This window comes from Lichenostomus cassidix, chromosome 1 (assembly GCF_008360975.1).
Source record: "Lichenostomus cassidix isolate B80296 chromosome 1, HeHo_3.0, whole genome shotgun sequence".
NCBI classification, from domain to species: domain Eukaryota; kingdom Metazoa; phylum Chordata; class Aves; order Passeriformes; family Meliphagidae; genus Lichenostomus; species Lichenostomus cassidix.
This window is the reverse complement of record NC_139479.1, coordinates 36,954,439-36,973,454: the sequence shown is the minus strand read 5'-3', so window position 1 is coordinate 36,973,454 and position 19,016 is coordinate 36,954,439. Positions and strand designations below refer to the sequence as shown.

Sequence of the window (19,016 nt, the reverse complement as noted above, 5' to 3'; positions counted from 1 at the left end):
TTAGCCAGAGAGATGGTAGATGCCCCATCCCTGGAAACATTCAAGGTTGGGTTGGGTGGGGCTCTGAGTAACCTGATCTAGTTGAAGATGTCCCTGATCATTGCAGGAGGGTTGGACTACATGAATTTTCCAGGTCCCTTCCAACCCAAACTATTCTATGTTTCTGTGATTATTAAACATACCCATTTGACACATAACGTGAGATATTTTTGTTACATCTCAAAGCTATAAACTCTGTCTGCATGTTAGGTTTCTGTCTCAATCATTTTTACCTTAAATTACTCCAGTGGGCAAAATTATAAATAGTTTCTGGCTTTATTTAGTTCAATGTTTATACAGTTGTGTTAAATACACACACACCCACACACACCCATACACATCCACCATACACAGAGAGTGTAAGCAAGACAAACTATAATTCTTAAACACATTTTCAAGATCTGCTTGATGTATTGACAGAAACATGAGAGTTCAAAGTTCAGCATGGGGGAAGAGTAGCAGCTTCTTTTATAAGAAAGACATGATCCTTACTAAATTCTGCTGTCCATTTTTGGATGGATGCAGGAGAAAGACTAACTATTTTAGTACAGGTGTTACAAATAACATCATATTATCCTTTTCTTGGTGAATGTGTTGTTTCACAGTTTATGATTTCTGCATAACAATCTTTGCCACATTGTTCTGTTTCATCTTTGTTCTATAAAACACAGCACATCTCATTGTGTATTAACTCCCACTCAGTGTTGAACCCCTCCTTGGAGGCTGTGACCATTCTGATCTCCCTGCCAAAAATAAAGCAGCTTCAAGCCTCTCAGAACTCAGGAACATATTGAGAACCTTTCCCCCACATGTGGTAGACAGCAATAATTTATTCTTTCTTTAGTACTGGACATGTTTCTGCAGCAGTGGAAAGTTACACAGCAGGAACTTAAATTCCACAATTTCACTTGTGTTGGTAAAAAAATTGCCACATTAACTCACCATACTTTGCAAAGCCCACTTGACAGAAAGATGTGTTGTTTCCATGCACTGACAGTTGGTTCATTCTTGAATTTTTTGGTCAGCTAACCTCTCACTCATTCACCTGAAGTACTCTGGATATTTTCTTTACATAACAGTTACAGGACTAATGTTACTGAATGTTTCCTTGAAAAATTACAGGTGCAAGGAGTTTACTGCACTGTGTCTCCTAGAATTATATTAATTTTCTCCGCACAATTAGAAGAGATTTCCATATGCACTTTTAAATTTTCAGAAATGAGTAATGTATAATGTATGTGTACATCCAATTATTTCTATTCATGGTTTATATAAATAAAGTCTTAAAATTATCAATGCATCGATATCTACATGTCTTAGACTTCTGGCAGATTCAAATTTATTTAGCTCATAAAATAACAAAAATGTATAAGTCTCTCCAAGCTCTGCTGTCTCATGTTAAGATTGGTGGAAGTAGTCCTGGATGAAAATGCCTTCCTTTCAGTGGAGAAGCTTTAAGAATTTCTTACACTTCCAGAACTTCTGCTTGCTCCTTGTATGCAGCTGTCACTGCTGTCACTAAAATTGCTCAAGGCTTACACCCTCACCTTTGTCTCTCTGTTCATGTTTCCAGCACCTAAAAGACCCAGGCTGAAGAGGTAAGACTGTTACATTCTATTACTTTCTATTACTTTGGGCAAAAAAATGGAGTCATAAGGTACCTTACACTTGTTAAAATTATAGCTTTCGAATGAATTAATCTTCAAGCAATTAATAGAGTGCTTTAGTCTGCCCAGACTCACCTAAATGAAACTTTTACTTCATTTTTGGCTTGGTCCAATTTCATGCTTGATTCATATTCAGCCTGACCAGATCTTCCACATTAATTCCTGCTCCTGCTCCTGCATTTTTACAAGATTTCTCTTTGTTTGGTGTGTGGGCTGAGACCAGCAGATGAATTTGCAGGACCACAGGCTGGAGTTGGTATTACAGATATCTGCTTGTTTTTAGCAATAGCCCACCTTTATTCTGCTTTTTGTTAAATAATCCATAATAAACCAATATATATTTTTAAGGAATTAGCCTCAAAACCAGATTCTCCAACTGTGGCAGAAACCATGTTAAAAATCAAAGTAGATCTTTCTTAAGTTAATAATTTTAAAGTCACACTGCAGAACATCAGCAGAACTTCTTCTTTAGTTAAATATTTCCATGAAAAAACAGCATGTGAAAAAAAAAGCTTTAAGTAAACCATATATTTTTATCTTTACACTTGGTGGGAGAAGAGGTATTTGCCTATTTCATCTCATCTGGTACAAATCCTCCATTTATTTTACCATTTGATTTTGAGTCCTCTTTTTGCTCTATTTTCTCAACATCTGTCTTTGTTTTGACACGGTGCCTTCTGTAAAGACGGTAGCCTGAGGATTAATATATGTTTAGTATTAAATAAAGGAATTATTAAAATTGCCTGAAAAAGGTACTGTAGTAACATATAGCCATGCAACACTTTCTTTCCTTATATTGTTAAAACATTTCAACACCTCCAGACAGTTTTTAAAGCTAAACTTTAATTTTGAAATCCATTTGATTATTTTTATCCCTCTCTTTTTTTGCCATATACATGAAAAGTTAAACTGATAATAATAATGGTATCTACAGTGATATAATAGAAAATCATTATACTTTACCTGCTAAAATTAGTAGTGCAAACAACAGCTGGAAGATGCTGTAGATGAGTGGGAAAGTAAACATCAGTTCAAGTTGTTCAGGAGTGAATGAGAGCTGTACTATAGTTGAACATAGCTGAGTGTTTTGCATGCCTGTTTCCAGAGACACTGTACGACATCTAAAGAGAACAACACAAAGACAGTTGTGAAATAGCATCCAGTGGGCTCATGCTTTTTACTAATCTGGATAAGCAAAAAATGTAATGGATAAGTAAGAAAATTGTATCCTTCAGCTGAAGTCATCAAAACACTCCACCTATGAGTGGTACCAGCAATTATTGGCAGCTCAGCAACTGTAAACGACTGTGAACCACCTTCAAGGCACATATGTGGCACTCACTGTCTCACTCTCTTGCAATGATTTTTTAAATTGTAGACTGCTGCATCTACATGAGTAGTTTTACTGCAGTCCCAAACCACTTACAAGTCACGTCTGTTTCACTTGTTTGAAGTGCAAGACATTGGCACACAAAGGGAGAACATATGAAGGATTGGAGGAAATGCTATAGTCAGAACCTGTAAATAAATGTGCACAAGAAAAGTTTTGTCTCCATAGTATTGCATAAAAAGGTTGGTGAATGAGTGACTCTGTCACATAACTAAGGTTTATGGAGCATTCTCAGCATTGATTAATCATTGAATAAAATATTTTTACACAGTTGAAAAAAGGCTATGGGTCTTTGTCACAGAGTATTCCTTACCTGTGCCAAGACAGACCAGCTATACGAGCCAGAAAGAATCCTAAAGTATAGCCAGCTGCTGGAAATATGGTGCCAATGATCCATAATTTGGGTGAGATAATCCAGGCGCCTTTGTAGAGTATTCCCCCAACCACAGCAATGAGCACGATGAGCACTGCTCCCACAATGGAACCAACCTGTGAAGGGAAAGAGGAGGGACTGAGACAGAATCACAGAATCACAGAATAGTGTGCGAATGAGACCTCCATTACAAACACGGTGCCAAACTTGCCTGTGATTGCCTCTGAGTCACTGAAACATCTTGTTGAACACAAAACCTAATGCTGACAGCAATACAATTCACAGCAGAAAGAGAGCTGCCATTTTTTCCAAGCAGGAGATGTACTATGTACTTCAAGGTGTGACTACAATTCTAGATCAAGACACCGCCGTAATTGGTATCTATAGCAGATACCTGTAAAACTAGCCTTTTGAGGCCCTGCCTATAATTTTATTTAGAACTGGAGATTAAAAATAATTTCACAGGTGTGAAATGAGCAAGGAATGATGCACATATTAGAAACATCCCCCCAGAGCTGTTGGGAAACTGACAGCCTAGTAGGCAGAAGACTGCATTTTTCTCCCTCCCCTTGGGGACTTGGTACAATATGTGCTAACTAGACACTAGATTGCCAGTGAGCTAGTGCTTGGAAATTATTTGCCAGGTGCAGAGGTAAATCTTTAATGGAGCGGAAGATTCGTGCCTGAAAACTGGCTGTGAGCTTGTACAGCTCTTCTACATGGACCTAATCACTGTGGTTGTTCTTATTTCTTTTGTCTGAGTGTACTAAGATCTTTACTGCTGCTTGCCTAAAAATGTTTTAACTGTCTTCTCAATACCAAGTGAAATATCTGTCATTATAGCATGTATTGCCAGGGATCTCAGAGATGGACTTCTTAGGCTAAGCTTAGGAGAACCTATTCCTCAGCTAAAACATGTATCTCCATTGAAGTGGCTTCATCAGTCTTTGGCTGAAGCATTTTTAAGAGCACTCAGTGAGCAAGTGCTTTTGCTTGCCTGAGCTATTAACCACATGCACCTAGGAAGAAGAAACATGGTCTGGCCATGACAAGCTCGTCTTTCACCTGGCACACTGTCTTTTTGCTCTTGTCTCAATTTCTCACTGTATGGGCCTCAATCTGACAGCTACAGCTCAATCTTCACTTGATGCTTCACTGTCCGACACAAAGCAAACTGTCAATGGACTATTGTGGGTTGCTCACCCACTCGGTAAGAAAGGGGATGAAAGAGTGGTTTGCTGGGACATCAAGTAGAGTTTCTTTTCGTGTTAGTACAAGTTCATGCTTTTCCCTTAAATGATTAAACATAAATAGTAAGCTGTGAGTGCACTTAAAAATGCAACATGATGAGCTAGCAGTTTAATGAAGATTAATTGACTTAAAAAGGCTTTGTTTGTGTTCTACGCTGTCTGAGCTGATAGCAAAGAAATTATAGCAAAATATAGGTAGAAAAACAAGTGACCAGACTAGTTTTAAGAAAATTTAGATAATTGATGTGTTAACTAAGAATGGTTAGCAAAGGCCAAGGGTTCTCAGCACGTCTGAAAATCTCTTTAAACCTAATCCAAATGCTCAGAATGATTAATTTGCTGTCACCCTAAATATGGCTAAATTATTATTGTTATTATTTTGATGAGAATAGTTTTTGCCAAAATCCCCATATTTTTCATGCATCTGAAACCATCTTGCAAAGATAGCTGTATTTTGTGAATAATTTTTTTTTAGGTTTTTATAAGTGTTGGAATATTTTCAGTTTATTGTTTTTTGATAAAAATTGACTTCACACTCTAAAATTGCCACACAAAAAATCAGGAAACTGGCTTAAAAGGAGAAAGGCATTTTTATCCAGAATGATTTTAGTTTTTATTGTTTTGCAGAGAAAAACTGCTTACTGTTGACCTGAATGACTTTCCTTCCAATTTCGGTTTACATGAAATACTGAACTCAATTACTAACATAGTTGCAGCCAAAGACAAAAGTAGGCTCTTTAGATAATGATGGTTTCTAATAATGTATGCAACTCATGCATGTTTGTGCAGGGGGAAAGCAATACATTTCCACATCATCTCATTTGTTTTCTGCTGAAAACTTCCCAGGTCTTATGAAGTCTGATACTAATACTATGAATAGCAATGTACTGCTTCAGTTGTGCCACTGATTCCATAATTTGTCCATAATTGCTTAGGCTTCAGCCTTATATATCCTACCTTAAGTATGATTTTGGCTTTACTAGGCCATTTGTGGTTAACAAAGATTCCAAATGAAACAGGAACTACAAGTGCTACCAGAGAGAGTCCTGTAAAAAAAGAAGAGACAAGTTAAGCCCACATGTGGTGTAGAAGCTCACAACAGGACAGACACCATGTCGAGGGACTGTGGGTGTGGAGCAGCCCTCCAGAGGATGTTTTTGGTGTGCACACCCTGAAGCACACACATACACTCTCCACCCACACCTGCCCATTTGCTTTTCTATAGACTCTGTTATCTTTGGCAGCCTGTTGAAGTAATTGCCATTCTGCCGAGCTGCATGCTCATTCACCTGCATCAGAAAGGCAGACAGAAATTTGAGTGTGCTAATCATCACTATCCTGCGATGTGAGTAGCTATATTAAATGTTCATTTTGTCTGCAGGTGTTTCGCTACTGTACCACATCAGCAACCAGCTTAGAGCTTCTTTTGTTTTGGCCTTCCCCCTCTAGTATTTATTTTGAAAGCACACGCAATGTATGTGATTTTTTTTTCCCCAAGGACAATGGGAAGTGAAGTTGAAGAATGTGAAAGTGATTCTGCTGGCTTTTAAGATTAGCACAACATGAAACTGCACTTGATAAGCACTAGGGCCACAGCTCTGCAAAGCATTGGAGCATGTATTTCTAAATACTTTAACTACTTTCTCTTTGTAGCTGGAAGAGATTTTTGACAGGAAGTCAAATGAAGCCACTCCTGGCACTGTAGATTGCAGCTTTTCAAAGAGACTCAGCAGTTTTAATCACTTGCTTAATTATCCACGTGTGCTTAAGTATTTTGCCAGATTATGGCCTCAGCATTTAGCACTTTCTGGGATTGTGTCTTAAAGCTGTAACAAACACTTTCATCCAGGAGAAGCAGCTATTCCTGTATGAATTACTCTATAGTTTTATCCCAGTACCACGCAGGCTTCCAAACCGTTTGGAAAGAAAAACATGCACAACCTTGTAGTAAGTCTCTGTACAATATTTATAATGATTTCAAACCTTCCTTCAGCAGAGCTTTGGATGACATAAAGTGATTTTTGGTACCTGCCCATGGTAGGTTATTAGAAATGCCCATGGAGGTTATTAGAGAGTAGGAAGAGAAATATTTTTGAAAATCTGAGGCAATTTTTTCCTGACTCTGCAGGATGATGGTATGGAGGTGGCTGACACTGGAGGGAGGAGAGACAGAAGGGAAAGTGCTGGTTCACTGGACTCACCAATGCTGTCATAGGGGAGTACAATTGCATCAGCATCAGTCCACATCTTGGTGTAAATAAAAAGGCAAAGTGGCATCATTCCCATTGCAAGAAGCGTGGAGCAAGTTGTCATGCTGATGCTGCAAAGAAATTGGTTACAGTGACAGTTCATCTCATGCTAGCCCATAGTTTTTCTCATTTTCTTATTACCACTTCACACCTTGTGAAAGGTTGTGTAAGAAATGCTGGCTACAGCCAATTCATCCTGTTTATCAGGTTTGAAAAAAGCTAAATGAAAGGAATGGCTTCTGCTGAAAAGAACATAAAATATCGAGGTGTTCTACAGCCACAAAACTATAACTCTGTACAAATGAGGCAGTCAGACAGGTGGCCAGTGGGAAGGTCTGTTGGCCAGTCTGTCGGCATGCTGCCTGGCCAGCTGGTTTCAGAGAGGATGGCAAGCTGCACAGGGGGCAGGGGCAGAGATGGACATCAAATGGAGCTCTCCATTATACCAGCAGTTCTAGAGTGTTAAAATTTCATTCTGAACTCAACAGCATAAAAATCCATTTCGTTGTCTAGGATGTGTGATGTAATAAAATTCCATTTTCTGGCTTGTTTTTCTCTAGGCCAAAGAGTAGGTGCTAAAAATTGCTCAGTGAGGCTTAGCATAAGTATTGTTGTTGCCTTTTTGCAAAGATATTTCTGTTTTCTGTTGTAGAAAAAGATGCATTCTGCTACAGGAATAAAGAAAGAGGAAAAGGCAAGACATCTAAAGTAAGAAGAAAACTCTCAATCTGAGTAGAATTAATATAATTATGCCTACAAATCTCATTCTTCTGATATAAAAATAATGAGAGATGTTTCTAGTTAAGAGACTTTGGAAGATCCTTCTGAGCCCCACTTCTGATTTCTCGTCTGTGTTGCTTTTCCTCAGAAAAGGGGCTGTTGATCCTGAGCCTGGGAAACTGGTGAGATCGAGAGAAATCTAGTACAATTGATGCAGAAACCACAGGAATATTTGCATTGAGTTTGGTTCCTGTCACTCTCTGCTTTAGAGTCATTGAATAGGATTTTGAAAAAGCCTCTGGCAAAAGAGTTCCTACAGAAGTGTCCTACAGAGAAAGAGTCATGGGCTACAATTAAAGTTTGATGAAGCCCCAAATGGGAAAAAAACCATGTTTTCTACCTCTGTATTTCCTGTAGCTGTCCCTGAATTTACATCCCTCTCCAAAGTCTGGCCATCCTCTAACCCCAGCCCTGTTTCCACAGAAGCAGTTAGTTTTGTGAAATACCAAGAGATGTCTCTATGGGAAGCATTAGAGGATATCAACTGGATCTGATTTACTAAGAAAGATATGAAACATCATGCTCCACCTCAATGTAATTATAATGCTAATTATAAAAGTAATTCCTGCTCTAACTTGTGGTCTATTTGCACAGAGACATTTTGAAGCAGAACTATAGACAATGACCAGAGGTTGTAATGTATAAACATAAAATATTACAGGTAAAACCAAAGCATTGTCTGATATGATGGACAGGTTTCTATAATACTGTGGTGGTTCCAGAAACTAGGCACACTACTTCTAATGTTATTCTTCTGTTGAGAATAGAAATGTTTGCCTCGACAATCTGCTGTACCTCCTGTATCCTGTGGTTCCTGAATCTCTGTCACAAAGGAACTGACCAAAAGCCTTTCACTTCTTAAGGTAAAGGTTTTGACCTGAAGAATACCTTTTTAAAGGCATTTTCAATTAACTTCACCCTCAAACAGCATCATGGGATAACAATCCTGTCCATGTTTATAGCATGATATATTTGTATTTTTACCAATGATTTCAGTGGTGCAACTCTGAACATACAGAGCTGACCAAGCACAGTTTAGCACAGTGTATTCTTCCAAGGACAGATTAGAACAACATTTCAGACTTGCCTTGGATATCTTCCTGTGGTTTTTTAGAATGGTATTAATTGAAATTAAGTGTCTTACAATTCTTAATATCATAGATCTTTCCTCTACAATAAGGAAGTTGAGCTGACCTCATTCATAATTCGAAAGCTGTTTTTGCATTAACACCTGTATGTGACAGAAAAGTTCACTATTTCCAAAGGATGGAAAAAATGTCGCATTAAAGCCACAAATATTAACATTCTTAGTCTATTTACCCTAGCTCCACATCTTTCTTACTTCTACTATTTTTTCCATTTCTAGTCTAGTGTGAATGTTCCAATTTATTTTGTTCTGTTGGAAAAAGAGAAATGATCCTGTTTATTTTAGAGCAAAGTAATCAGGACATAAAAATAAAAAGATGGCTCATTTTAAAGGTTCTCAGAGTTAATGAACCCCCCATGGAATATGCATCAAGGGTACGATTCACTTCTCTGGTGTGCTTGATGTCATAGGCCATGTCAAGTGCCTCACATACCTGTTTCTGAGTTCAGAGAACCTTGTCATTAAGACCATCACACTTTGCCACAAAGATGGGGCTTTTCATTGCCCAAAATGTGCAGGGCTGCCTTAAGTAGTAGTTTCTAGCCTGTATAATATTCCCTCAGCTTGAAGACTCCAGGAGCAGAGAGAATTATCACAAGTGATATTCATTTGAACTGGTTCCCAAAGAGAAAATAAAAGCCTATCTTTTCATTGTATAGAACACAAAAGGAGGGAAAATATTTTTGCACAGGAGCTCTTTTACAAGAAACATTACTTCAAGAACAATTGCATAGCCACTATTTTATACAGAAGATTCTGATCCTAAAATACCCTATTTTTTTTTAACTACTCAAGATCTTGGGAGAAAGAGAAGTAATTCTAACTTGGGAAAAGTTTTCATAATGTTTGTTATCTTAATTGTCTTCATAAGTGCTATTTGCTGCAGGATCTGAAATTTTACAATGAAAATATTTTCTAATGTATACAATTCTGTTGTGACATCTTCCCCATGAATTCCCAAATGAACGAAGGATATTTGCTATTCTGCTTATATTCACTGTGATTATAGTAATTAACCATCTTTACAAGAAGAAACCTCCACCATGCATGTGCCAAGAACTACGAAGAAAGATCAAACAGATAAGACAGTCCTTTTCAATATAAAACTTACAATGCAAAGACCCAAGGGAAATACTTAGAGAACGGCTGCTCTTACCTTAGGTCCATGTCTCCATCCACCCAGTAGGCGATGACATTGGAGGCTGTGCCTCCAGGACAGCATCCCATGATCATCACCACGACAGCTTGAATAGGAAGGACATTAAAGGCCAAAGAGAGCAAGAAGGCTGCGAGAGGCATAATTCCAAACTGGCAAAGGAAACCCACAAATATACCCCAGGGTCTTTTTATGTGGCCCAAGAAATTCTTAATTTCCACATTGCAGCCCATGGAGAACATCACCAAAGCCAGCATGATTGTTAGAACAGTACTTAAAACTACACTCAAAGTTTGATTAAAATTGTCTTCTGGTAATACACAAGATGTGCCATCACAAATAGTAGCATTTGCTGGACAAGCCGTGGAGTTTTCTGCCAAAGAGCTGGCATTAAATTGCTGGGAAAGAAAGTTTGTCTGCATTTTGGAATACAGAACTGCTCAGTACATCCGTGGTAAACTTTCAAGCCCATGTAAATGGTTGTTTGCCAGTGACTTCTTTTAAATGGTCCAGGAAGCAATAAAGTGCAATAAATGCCTGAAAACTCTTACTCTTGAAGGGTTTGGCACAGTGCTGATTCATATAGTTATAAAAGTTGCACTTACTTGGTACAGTGACAATTAATCATTTATTCAAATGATAATGAGGAATCCCACATCAAGAGAATAGCTGTGTTAATATTTAAGGGTGTAAAGGAGGCTCGTGGTGCTGCTGAGCCCGTGAAATGAGAATCACAGGAGGAAGAGACAGTTTAGACTTTATTCTTTGAATTTCTCGCATGTCTTTGTGAGACCTGCTCATGCATGCAATGCTGCTGACAACACAGGGGTCTGTGTGGTGAGTGACTGGGACACAAGAAATCATGACCAGAAGTCCTGAGATATGATCTGAAGCTGCAACTCTCGTAATGGATGCAACATCCAGCATGACACAAAGGCTCATTTGAATGATGTGGAATATTTGTTTCTGGTGGCATGGAGATTTACAGCTGGCACAGTCACACTTTGCTCCAGCTCGGAATGGAAGTGGCAGACAGTGGGAGGAGGAGTGTGGGGTGGCGAGGGTGGAGGAGGAAGGAGATATGTTCTCTGAGCCAAGTGTGGTGAGCAGAGAGCAGGGCAGGGGGCTGGCACACACCCCATCCTCTTCCCTGCCACGACACACTCAGCATCCACACCAGGGGTGACAGTTCAGGTCACCTTTTTTGTCTAGTGTGGCACAAAGGTTAGAAGACAAACTTCTTGTGCCTGGCTTTGGTATGGCTTGCTGCTCTCTGTCACCCCCGTGGCTCAAAAGCAATCTCAAGTTTTGGAAAATGTTTAAAGATTTGCCCCTCAGGCTTCCTTCAAAATCTGGACATTTGCACTGTTTCTAAAGGACAAATTTTAGTGACTCTTTACCTGTGCCCAAGCTTTGTGGCAGAAATATCTTCAAGGGTAGATCTTAGACTAAAATAAATTCTTAAGGTGCAATTGATCCCCCCCCAATAATCTTATTTTTCAATACAAGGGTAGTTTTTGCTAGAGTAATGTGCTAAGCCGTAATTATCTTCAGCAAGCAAGACTCTCACTGGAAGCCTCAGCACTTTGTGCCTAACATCAGTGTGTGAAATGATAGGCGTTGCTTTTTTTTTTTTCATTTTAAACCTTGAATCGTGTAGGGGGAGCTGACTGCATTAGAAAGGATTTCCCAGCATGCTCAGATGGCACCTGTTTCTTTACAAAGGGGTCAGCTAAATGGCTGAATCCCTTAAGTCACTGTTGGGTGCCTGATGGGATAATGTCAGAGTAGCTTTATCCTTCCAGGCAGCTGGCAACTCCTACCCTGTGATTAGTGCCACATCTGTGTGACTAGGATATGTCACACAGAGCAACAAGGAAGGTAATAAGGAGTAGATGAAAGGGAGAGAAGGCTACAAGATCTTGGTTTGGCAGAAAAACTTATTCTCCTTTTAATGTGTGCTTTCAAACAGAATTTTAGGAGCCTTTACTTTTCCATCCAAATCTTTTAAAGGGCTAGTAAGGTTTTTAAAGCCATATTAAGAATGCTGTATTAATATTTTCTATAAAACCTCTATCAGAGTCTAGATTTGCACTTGAACTTGCTTCTTGTTGAAACTAAATTTTTTTACTAGTGTCTTGAAATCTCCAGCAAGCCTCGAGGCTGGGGGGGACTTTCCTAGTCCTGTAAATGTCTGGTATGTGGTTGAAACCCAGAGTGAGTAGTCTGGGAGAGGAGGTGGGGCTTAGAGTGGATGTTTCTCAGCAGAGCCTCATGCAGGGGCTTGCTTTTACCCTCTCCCTCTCCTTGCAGAGCATTTGTCTGGGCTGTGTAGTGGTGCTTGATGCTGAATCCCCAGATACAGCACAGATTAAATGTCCCTGGTTTTGGTCTCCAGCCTCTGCTGAGGGACTGGATTGTCCAGCTGTCATTTGGAGTTTGATTTCTGGAAATAGTGTGTAGGGGGAGACCTTCATGTTCAGGTTTTGTGCTCAGCTGAGGACAAACAGGACATCAGCTACTCACCTGCATGGCCTTGTGGGTCAGCAATCTGTGTAAAATTAACCTGTACTTACTGCTAGCTTTGCCTTTGTTTTTCTTCCTTTATTTTAAAAGGTATGGTTGTGAGTTATTATTTCAGCAACTAGCTGTATAAAACCTTAGATCACAAAAATGCTGTCTGGAAACAAAAGAAAACCCTTCTGAAATCAGCATGTTATTAGGATGAAATTGTCACAATATAGCACAGATGGGAATATCTATATCAAGAAATCCTCATGTGTTGTTAGGGAACTAAAACCATATCCAAGACATTGAAATATTTACAGGCACAGTTAAAAACTTGGCATGTTGAAGGAGGTACAGTATTTTTAAGTAGGCAGGCATCTCTCTCAGGAGTGCTGGATTTCAAACATTCCTCTAAGTCTGTTTTGCTTTTTAAAATGTGCTTCTGGGATTTAATCCATTTGCAGGCTAGTGGGAGACATCCTCACGGAAAGCAGCAATTCGGAGATGGTTTTCGGAGATACTTGGCTGTATGGCTTCTGTTTCACTGCCTGTTTTCCACTTAAGTTATGGTGCTTAACTGATGAGATGGACTACGTACTTCTCTGTGAACCCAGCTGGCATCTTTTGCCTGTACCTGTTGCACATGTTAATCAGTGTGATTTTTAAGCATTTGCCTTTGAATTTCAGAGAAGGAAGCAGCAGTGCAGTGAACTTGGTGGCATTTTGGTGATGATTAACATCCCCTAACTGATTCTTGACACTGTCAGCATGCATGAAAAATGAAAACAATCAATACTTAAATAGAGAAATACCAACCTAAAGGTATATCTGCATCCCAAACAGCAATACTCTGATTTGTCTTCTTGAATTTTCGTGGTGATGAGAATACCAGCTTATTCAAGTGAGTTTAGCGTCACTTCAGCAAACAAATCCAGGAAGGTAAATCTTGTAAGATTTCCCTGTGCCAACAATTAGATAATTGATTTATCCATTAACTCAGGCAGTTATAAAACAAGAATAGCAGTAAATGCATACAGAACCCTACACTGGGAGAGACAATTTAACAGTTTGTCTTTTATGGCTGTCTGGTGCTTATTTCTGGGATGTTTCTCTTAATGAGACTTATGAATCTTCCCTGTCTGCTTAATTCAGACTCTGAGATGCTTCTTAGTATATTTATGTCTTGGTTAGAAGAATCCTTTCTTTCAGATAATTGATAACCTAAAGTCAATTACCTGCTTTTTACCACCATTTTTAAAAGAGAGACAGCAGCTCTACCTAGTACTGGTGACCTTGTTTATAGCTTTAAACTTTCATATAACTATAGATGGAAGATTTTGTTTGTTTGTTAAAATTTTACTACACTGGGAGCTTATGGAAAGCCTTAAGAAAAGAAAATCTCCATGCAACAGCAGGAGAGAAACTGATGACATTAAAATACATCTAGCTCAGGATAGCATGAAAAAGTCATCTGCAAAGCTGACTTATAGAAACTTTTCATTTACATTTTTACATTTCATTGCCTGGTGCAGACATCTGCATGCTGCCCATTAGACTTTTGAGCTGAGTTTCAAATGAAATATTGGGGGTGTGGGTGTTGAACTCAGCTGGGAAAAAAAGCCTGATGTGTTACGTACTTGGATTACAGGCAAATTTGTCTGTCTGGTGTACTGATTCTGAGAGATGAACCTGAAAATCATGGCTGAATTCCTGCACAGAATAAGTGATTGGCTGGAGAACTAGGGCTCTGCTATGATTTGTCAGAACTCTAAATATTGTGCAAGGAGAAATACAGAGTGCTTTTGCATTTTCTGATACAATTCAGACTTGCCAATCCAAATCATATTTCAGTGTACTCATCTTCAGCAGCCAAATGTGAGCGTTTTCAATAGAACATAACAAAAGTACATAGTTACTACACAAATGCATGTCAGAGAATGCAAAGGCCTTAGACATAAAAGAACTTTACCCTTTTCTGACAGGTGTGTGAGGGGAAATCTGCATTTCACATGTTCACCAAGGGCTGTCTGCTATGGGACTAACAGCAACAGTCTGCCAAACATAAGCTAGGCTTTTGACCGCCAAACTGTAAGAGTAACTTCTGACATTGATTAAAAAGCTGAAAGTAGATAATATCATAACAAATCAAAGAAATGAGTCATGCTACCAGCTATAAAATTGTAAGCTTTGGAATGATTCTATTGGATTGGAATCCCTTAATAAAAGCATGTTTTCATGGTCCTCAACAAGGATTGGCTTTGGTCTTTGAGGGCTAACACACCACACAAATATTTCAGTGCCTTTACCTGTCCTTTCAAAGCTATAGTTTTACTCAGTAGTAAGGCTTAATTGGGATAAGTGGCAAAAAAAATACATGTCTAAATTCTAGATCAAAGGTCTGTTTGATTTTAAAGTCTACAAGGTTAACGAAAAATAAAATTATTATAGGAATTCTATTTTATTGGAACCAAAATTGGCTCTGTTAATTTACATCAGAAGGGGAAACCACTTATACTGTTTTTTCATTGTTGTATTTTTGGTTTATGACATTTAACACCTGATGAGTACTAGGAAACCAGTGTTTCTATCTGCAGTTCCAATGACTATGGCTGGAATGTGGCTGCAACTTCTAAAATTTTCATTTAGATAATTGATAAATTAATTTGATATTTTGTCTTTGACTGAAATAATAATAAAATGACCTAATTGTTTTCTCTGTTATTTTGAGAGATAAAGGTGGAGCAGAGACAGCAGAGAATTACCGTAGAATACAACTAATAATAAGTGAATAATTCTCATGAATTAGTTCACCTGTCAGTGGATGGGACATAATTTATCACAGAATAAAGCGTGACAGAAGCAGATCAGTAGATCAAAGCATCTGGGGCTGGGGACTTAAAAATGTCCCTCCATGTAATCTGGGTATTTTACTTCAGCACAAGTGTCCCTAACATGTGTACTTTGAAATAGTCTTAAAGATCAGTCATGGTTATGAACTCATATGACTCTAGCATTGGAACATATCTCCTAAATGTGCATGGGGCTTTTTGGCTTGGTAATAAACTGTTTAACAAAACCGGTAAGCGTGCACCAAAACCTCTCCTAAACAACCTGGCACATAGTAGGTGGGAACAGTTTAGGGATTTATTCCAACATTGCTCTGGTGCTCCAGACCATAACTACAGAGGGGATGTAGCCTTAGGTTACCCATGTCATCTGCACTGGGCTGGTTGGTGGGCAATGGGCTATGGGAGTTGTGCATCCTGCAGGGATGTGGCTGGGTAGAATATCTAGGGCATCAAAAATACCATTAGATACTTACATTTAAACAGCTGAGTCCCAGTCTGGATAGCTGTGCTGAAGAAGGTAAATTGTGCTCTGATGTTCTTTGTGTTCTGTGCTGAGTATAAGGTAAGGCTCATGTGAACAGCTATGAAGCAGACAGCTACACCAGTGATGTTGAGAGCCAGGTTTTATAGAGCACATCCTTTAATGAACAAAAAGCCAAGAAATTTGAGGAGAAGAAATGTTACTGAGCTCTTATGTTTAGTTTGCCCAGGAATTTGAAAAGGAACAGAAAGTTAAGCTTCCACATTGCTTCAGGTAAGCTCTAAGCAGCACTTCTGGGAATGAGGAGAAGAGGTAAAGGAGAGGAAACGCAAAAGTAAAGTTGTGCTGTTTTTTTGTTTGTTTCTGGTTTTGTTTTTTTGTTTTGTTCTTTTTTCTTCCCATTCTTTAACAGATGCTTTGCTTTGAATTCAGGCTTTGTCAATGAACACAAGCAGATTCATCAACTGATGAGGCTATGCCCCCTTAAAACTGGGCTGATCTCAGTGAATATGGCAGAGGAAGTTCCTTAGTATTTCTTTTTCTTACTTACAGCAGAGATTTGAACTAAGAACTTCCATAGAGCGTGTTGGGAGCTCAGACTGTCTCAGACTGTTGGAGCTCATGCTGGTCTCAGACTGTCTTCAGATGAACACCTGCAGAGGTCTGAGCTGGGACCCATATATGCCATCTCTTTCGTCGGCACCCTAATTGCTAGGTACTATTTCCACATCCTGCAGATTTATGGAAAGTTCTGAGTCCTGTAGAAATACAATTTTCTCTTGAGTATAAAAGAATAGTATCTTCTTTGAAACTATCTGGGGTCCACCTGAAGTAAAGGCTGGCAAGATTTAACCAACACTAACTCGAAAGCTTTCTGACTGCATATGGTGAGGTGTGAGGGAGGGGAACCAGATAATGGGAGTTGTTACAAGCTTAAGATCCCACTTGTGCTGGATGCTGTGCATGGCCATAGTAAGCACCACTTCCCACCAGTTCTATGTTTTTTTATCTTATTTTTGGTAATATATGTCATCTTTCCTCGACATATGGAATATGTCAACACTACAGGCTCTACAGAAATGAAGAAAAATAAAAATGTAGAAGGGTACTCATTACAAATATAAATTATATACAAAAAGACACTAGTTCTGAAAAGACAGTCTAAAACCATAGCCCTGTTTTCCTCACGGAAAATTGTTATCTGCATGTCCATCTTCTTAACGAAATTTTAATTTGCTTAGAACACCCATTACAGGGAGTAATGCTATCCGGGACTGCATAAGGTTTCTAGGCCTTTAAAACTTGGCTTTGATAAGACCAATCAGCATCTTGTTTGCTTTCAGGAAACCCTTTATTACCAGGAGACACTGTTTAAGAGTTATTTGCAGTTTGACTTGATCTATATAAGGTCAAATATGATGGTAAAACATTAAAGAATGCTGTGTATATGCAACTTTATAGGAGAGCTGCTGGACTCTTAGCACTAGGGAAATTTGGGCCACCTGCCTGAATATTGAAAACTTCCTTTAGCAAAACAGTTTTGGAAATTCAGATGGGTGGCTTTTTGGTTGTGGGAGTTGAAAGTACTGAGGATGAGGTGCCCTAGATCTGGTGTACTGTAGTGCTCAGGCAGTTGATAACTGGAATGGTACAGACTCTGTGTCAGTGTCTCCATCAAGGAATTGTTCTCATAGAAAGGTTAAGGTTGGAAATGATCACTAAGAAAATCAAGCCCAAGTGTGCCATGCGCTTGTGTAAATGAGGGTGTAATTCCTAACTGATGCTTGGAGCTGCACAAATAGAATAGATGGTAGTATTGAAATTTCATTTTATAATAGAACTTGAATGACATTTTGAGTCTTCAGTAAGCCATTTGGATTAACAATTTACAGTTAATAACGCTGAACCTGTGGGTTTTGGGGGCTAAGAGAATCCATTCTTAGATGCTTGGTGTCCTCATGCAGCATCCTTTAAAACGTGTGATCTCTCAGAAGCAGTGCAGCAGGGTGGGAGTCATGCTCAGCAATCAGTTGAAAACACCAGGGGATGTGTTTGTGACCTGCACCCACTGCCCTTGTGCACTGCCTCCTGGAATACAAGAACTAGAAGAGGATCTGGAGCCCAGGTTCGTTTTTCCAAGAGCCCTGTTTGCTCATGACCTCTCTCTGTCCTAGTCAATATTTGTTTATGCTGCACTGTTTCTGTGGGCTGGCTGAGGCAGCACTGGCCTGGAGCAGCCTCCCGGCTGTGCTCAGAGAATTTTGCAGATGGTTTGCCTGGGACCTGGTTGATGCAAGCTCAGGTCCCTCCAGGCAGAAATGGCAATTTGAAGTCTGCTACCTCTTCAGCTCACATCAGCTTTTAACCAGTGGGTGAAAAAAAAGAGCAGAGATGCCAGATACACTTTCTGCATGTCCCTGCAGCTCGGCTGTGCTTTCTGCCTGTTGGTAATGTCGGGAGCTGGGTCAGGTGGAAATGACAGCTCAGAGAAAGCCTGAGGATCTCACCTGGCGTCAGGCTCCTGCAGCAGCAACCTGTTAGTACAGGAGCCACAGCTCTTCTTGAAGCATGCACGCTTGCTAGTGCAGAGAGCTGCTCTGAAAGTGCTTGTCAGAATTATTTCTATCAGTTCTGTTTTGAAATTATTTCCATGAAAATATAATCTGTGTCTGGTTGCTTTCACTTTTGATGCAGCTGAATGTCTCCTATTTGGAGTGTAATAAATCAAAAAGGTGTACTGATTTTATCCTTACAAGAAAATTAATTTACATATGAATATTTAAAAATAAACATATAAAACCCACTACATAGATGTGTTTATATATAAAGTATATGCAACATGAAAAAATATTAAATATAAGTATGGAGGTGGTTTGGCATTTTTTTGTGAGAGAACAGCTGTGCTTTCTGAGAATTTCCATGTGAGTGAAGTGACTCTTCTAAAAACTTTCCTAGCCTCCTTCAGTAAATTACAACATACTTTAGAAATTACTTTTTTTTTCTGCCGCTGAAATAAGTATAGGCAATATTAGATCTTTGTGCATCAAGACCTTCTGTAAATATTTCAGTCATATCTATTTCCTCTTCATATGGATTTTGTGATCAGTCAAAAGCCTCGTGACCTACC

General features: G+C 39.1%; 1 protein-coding gene across 1 annotated transcript; it reads right to left on the bottom strand.

The window, feature by feature from the left end:
- Window positions 1-296: 296 nt before the first annotated feature.
- SLC10A2 (solute carrier family 10 member 2) lies at window positions 297-10,612 on the bottom strand. Its single transcript, XM_085056691.1, has 6 exons — window positions 10,052-10,612; window positions 6,921-7,039; window positions 5,677-5,765; window positions 3,410-3,585; window positions 2,670-2,827; window positions 297-2,399 (listed from the first exon to the last, which is right to left on the bottom strand). The coding sequence occupies exons 1-6, from the start codon at window positions 10,471-10,473 to the stop codon at window positions 2,275-2,277; spliced, it is 1,089 nt and encodes a 362-aa protein (XP_084912817.1). The 5' UTR covers window positions 10,474-10,612; the 3' UTR covers window positions 297-2,274.
- Between the last annotated feature and the right edge of the window lie 8,404 nt (window positions 10,613-19,016).

What these genes read in the sequence shown, in the direction of transcription:
- SLC10A2 (XM_085056691.1), bottom strand. Translation starts at nt 10,473, where the DNA reads ATGCAGACAAACTTTCTTTCCCAGCAATTTAATGCCAGCTCTTTGGCA. An exon ending in ACTCCCCTATGACAGCATTG is followed by an intron (nt 5,766 to 6,920) that starts GTGAGTCCAGTG and finishes CTTTTTTTACAG; the next exon opens with GACTCTCTCTGGTAGCACTT. An exon ending in TGCACTACTAATTTTAGCAG is followed by an intron (nt 2,400 to 2,669) that starts GTAAAGTATAAT and finishes ATTAATCCTCAG; the next exon opens with GCTACCGTCTTTACAGAAGG.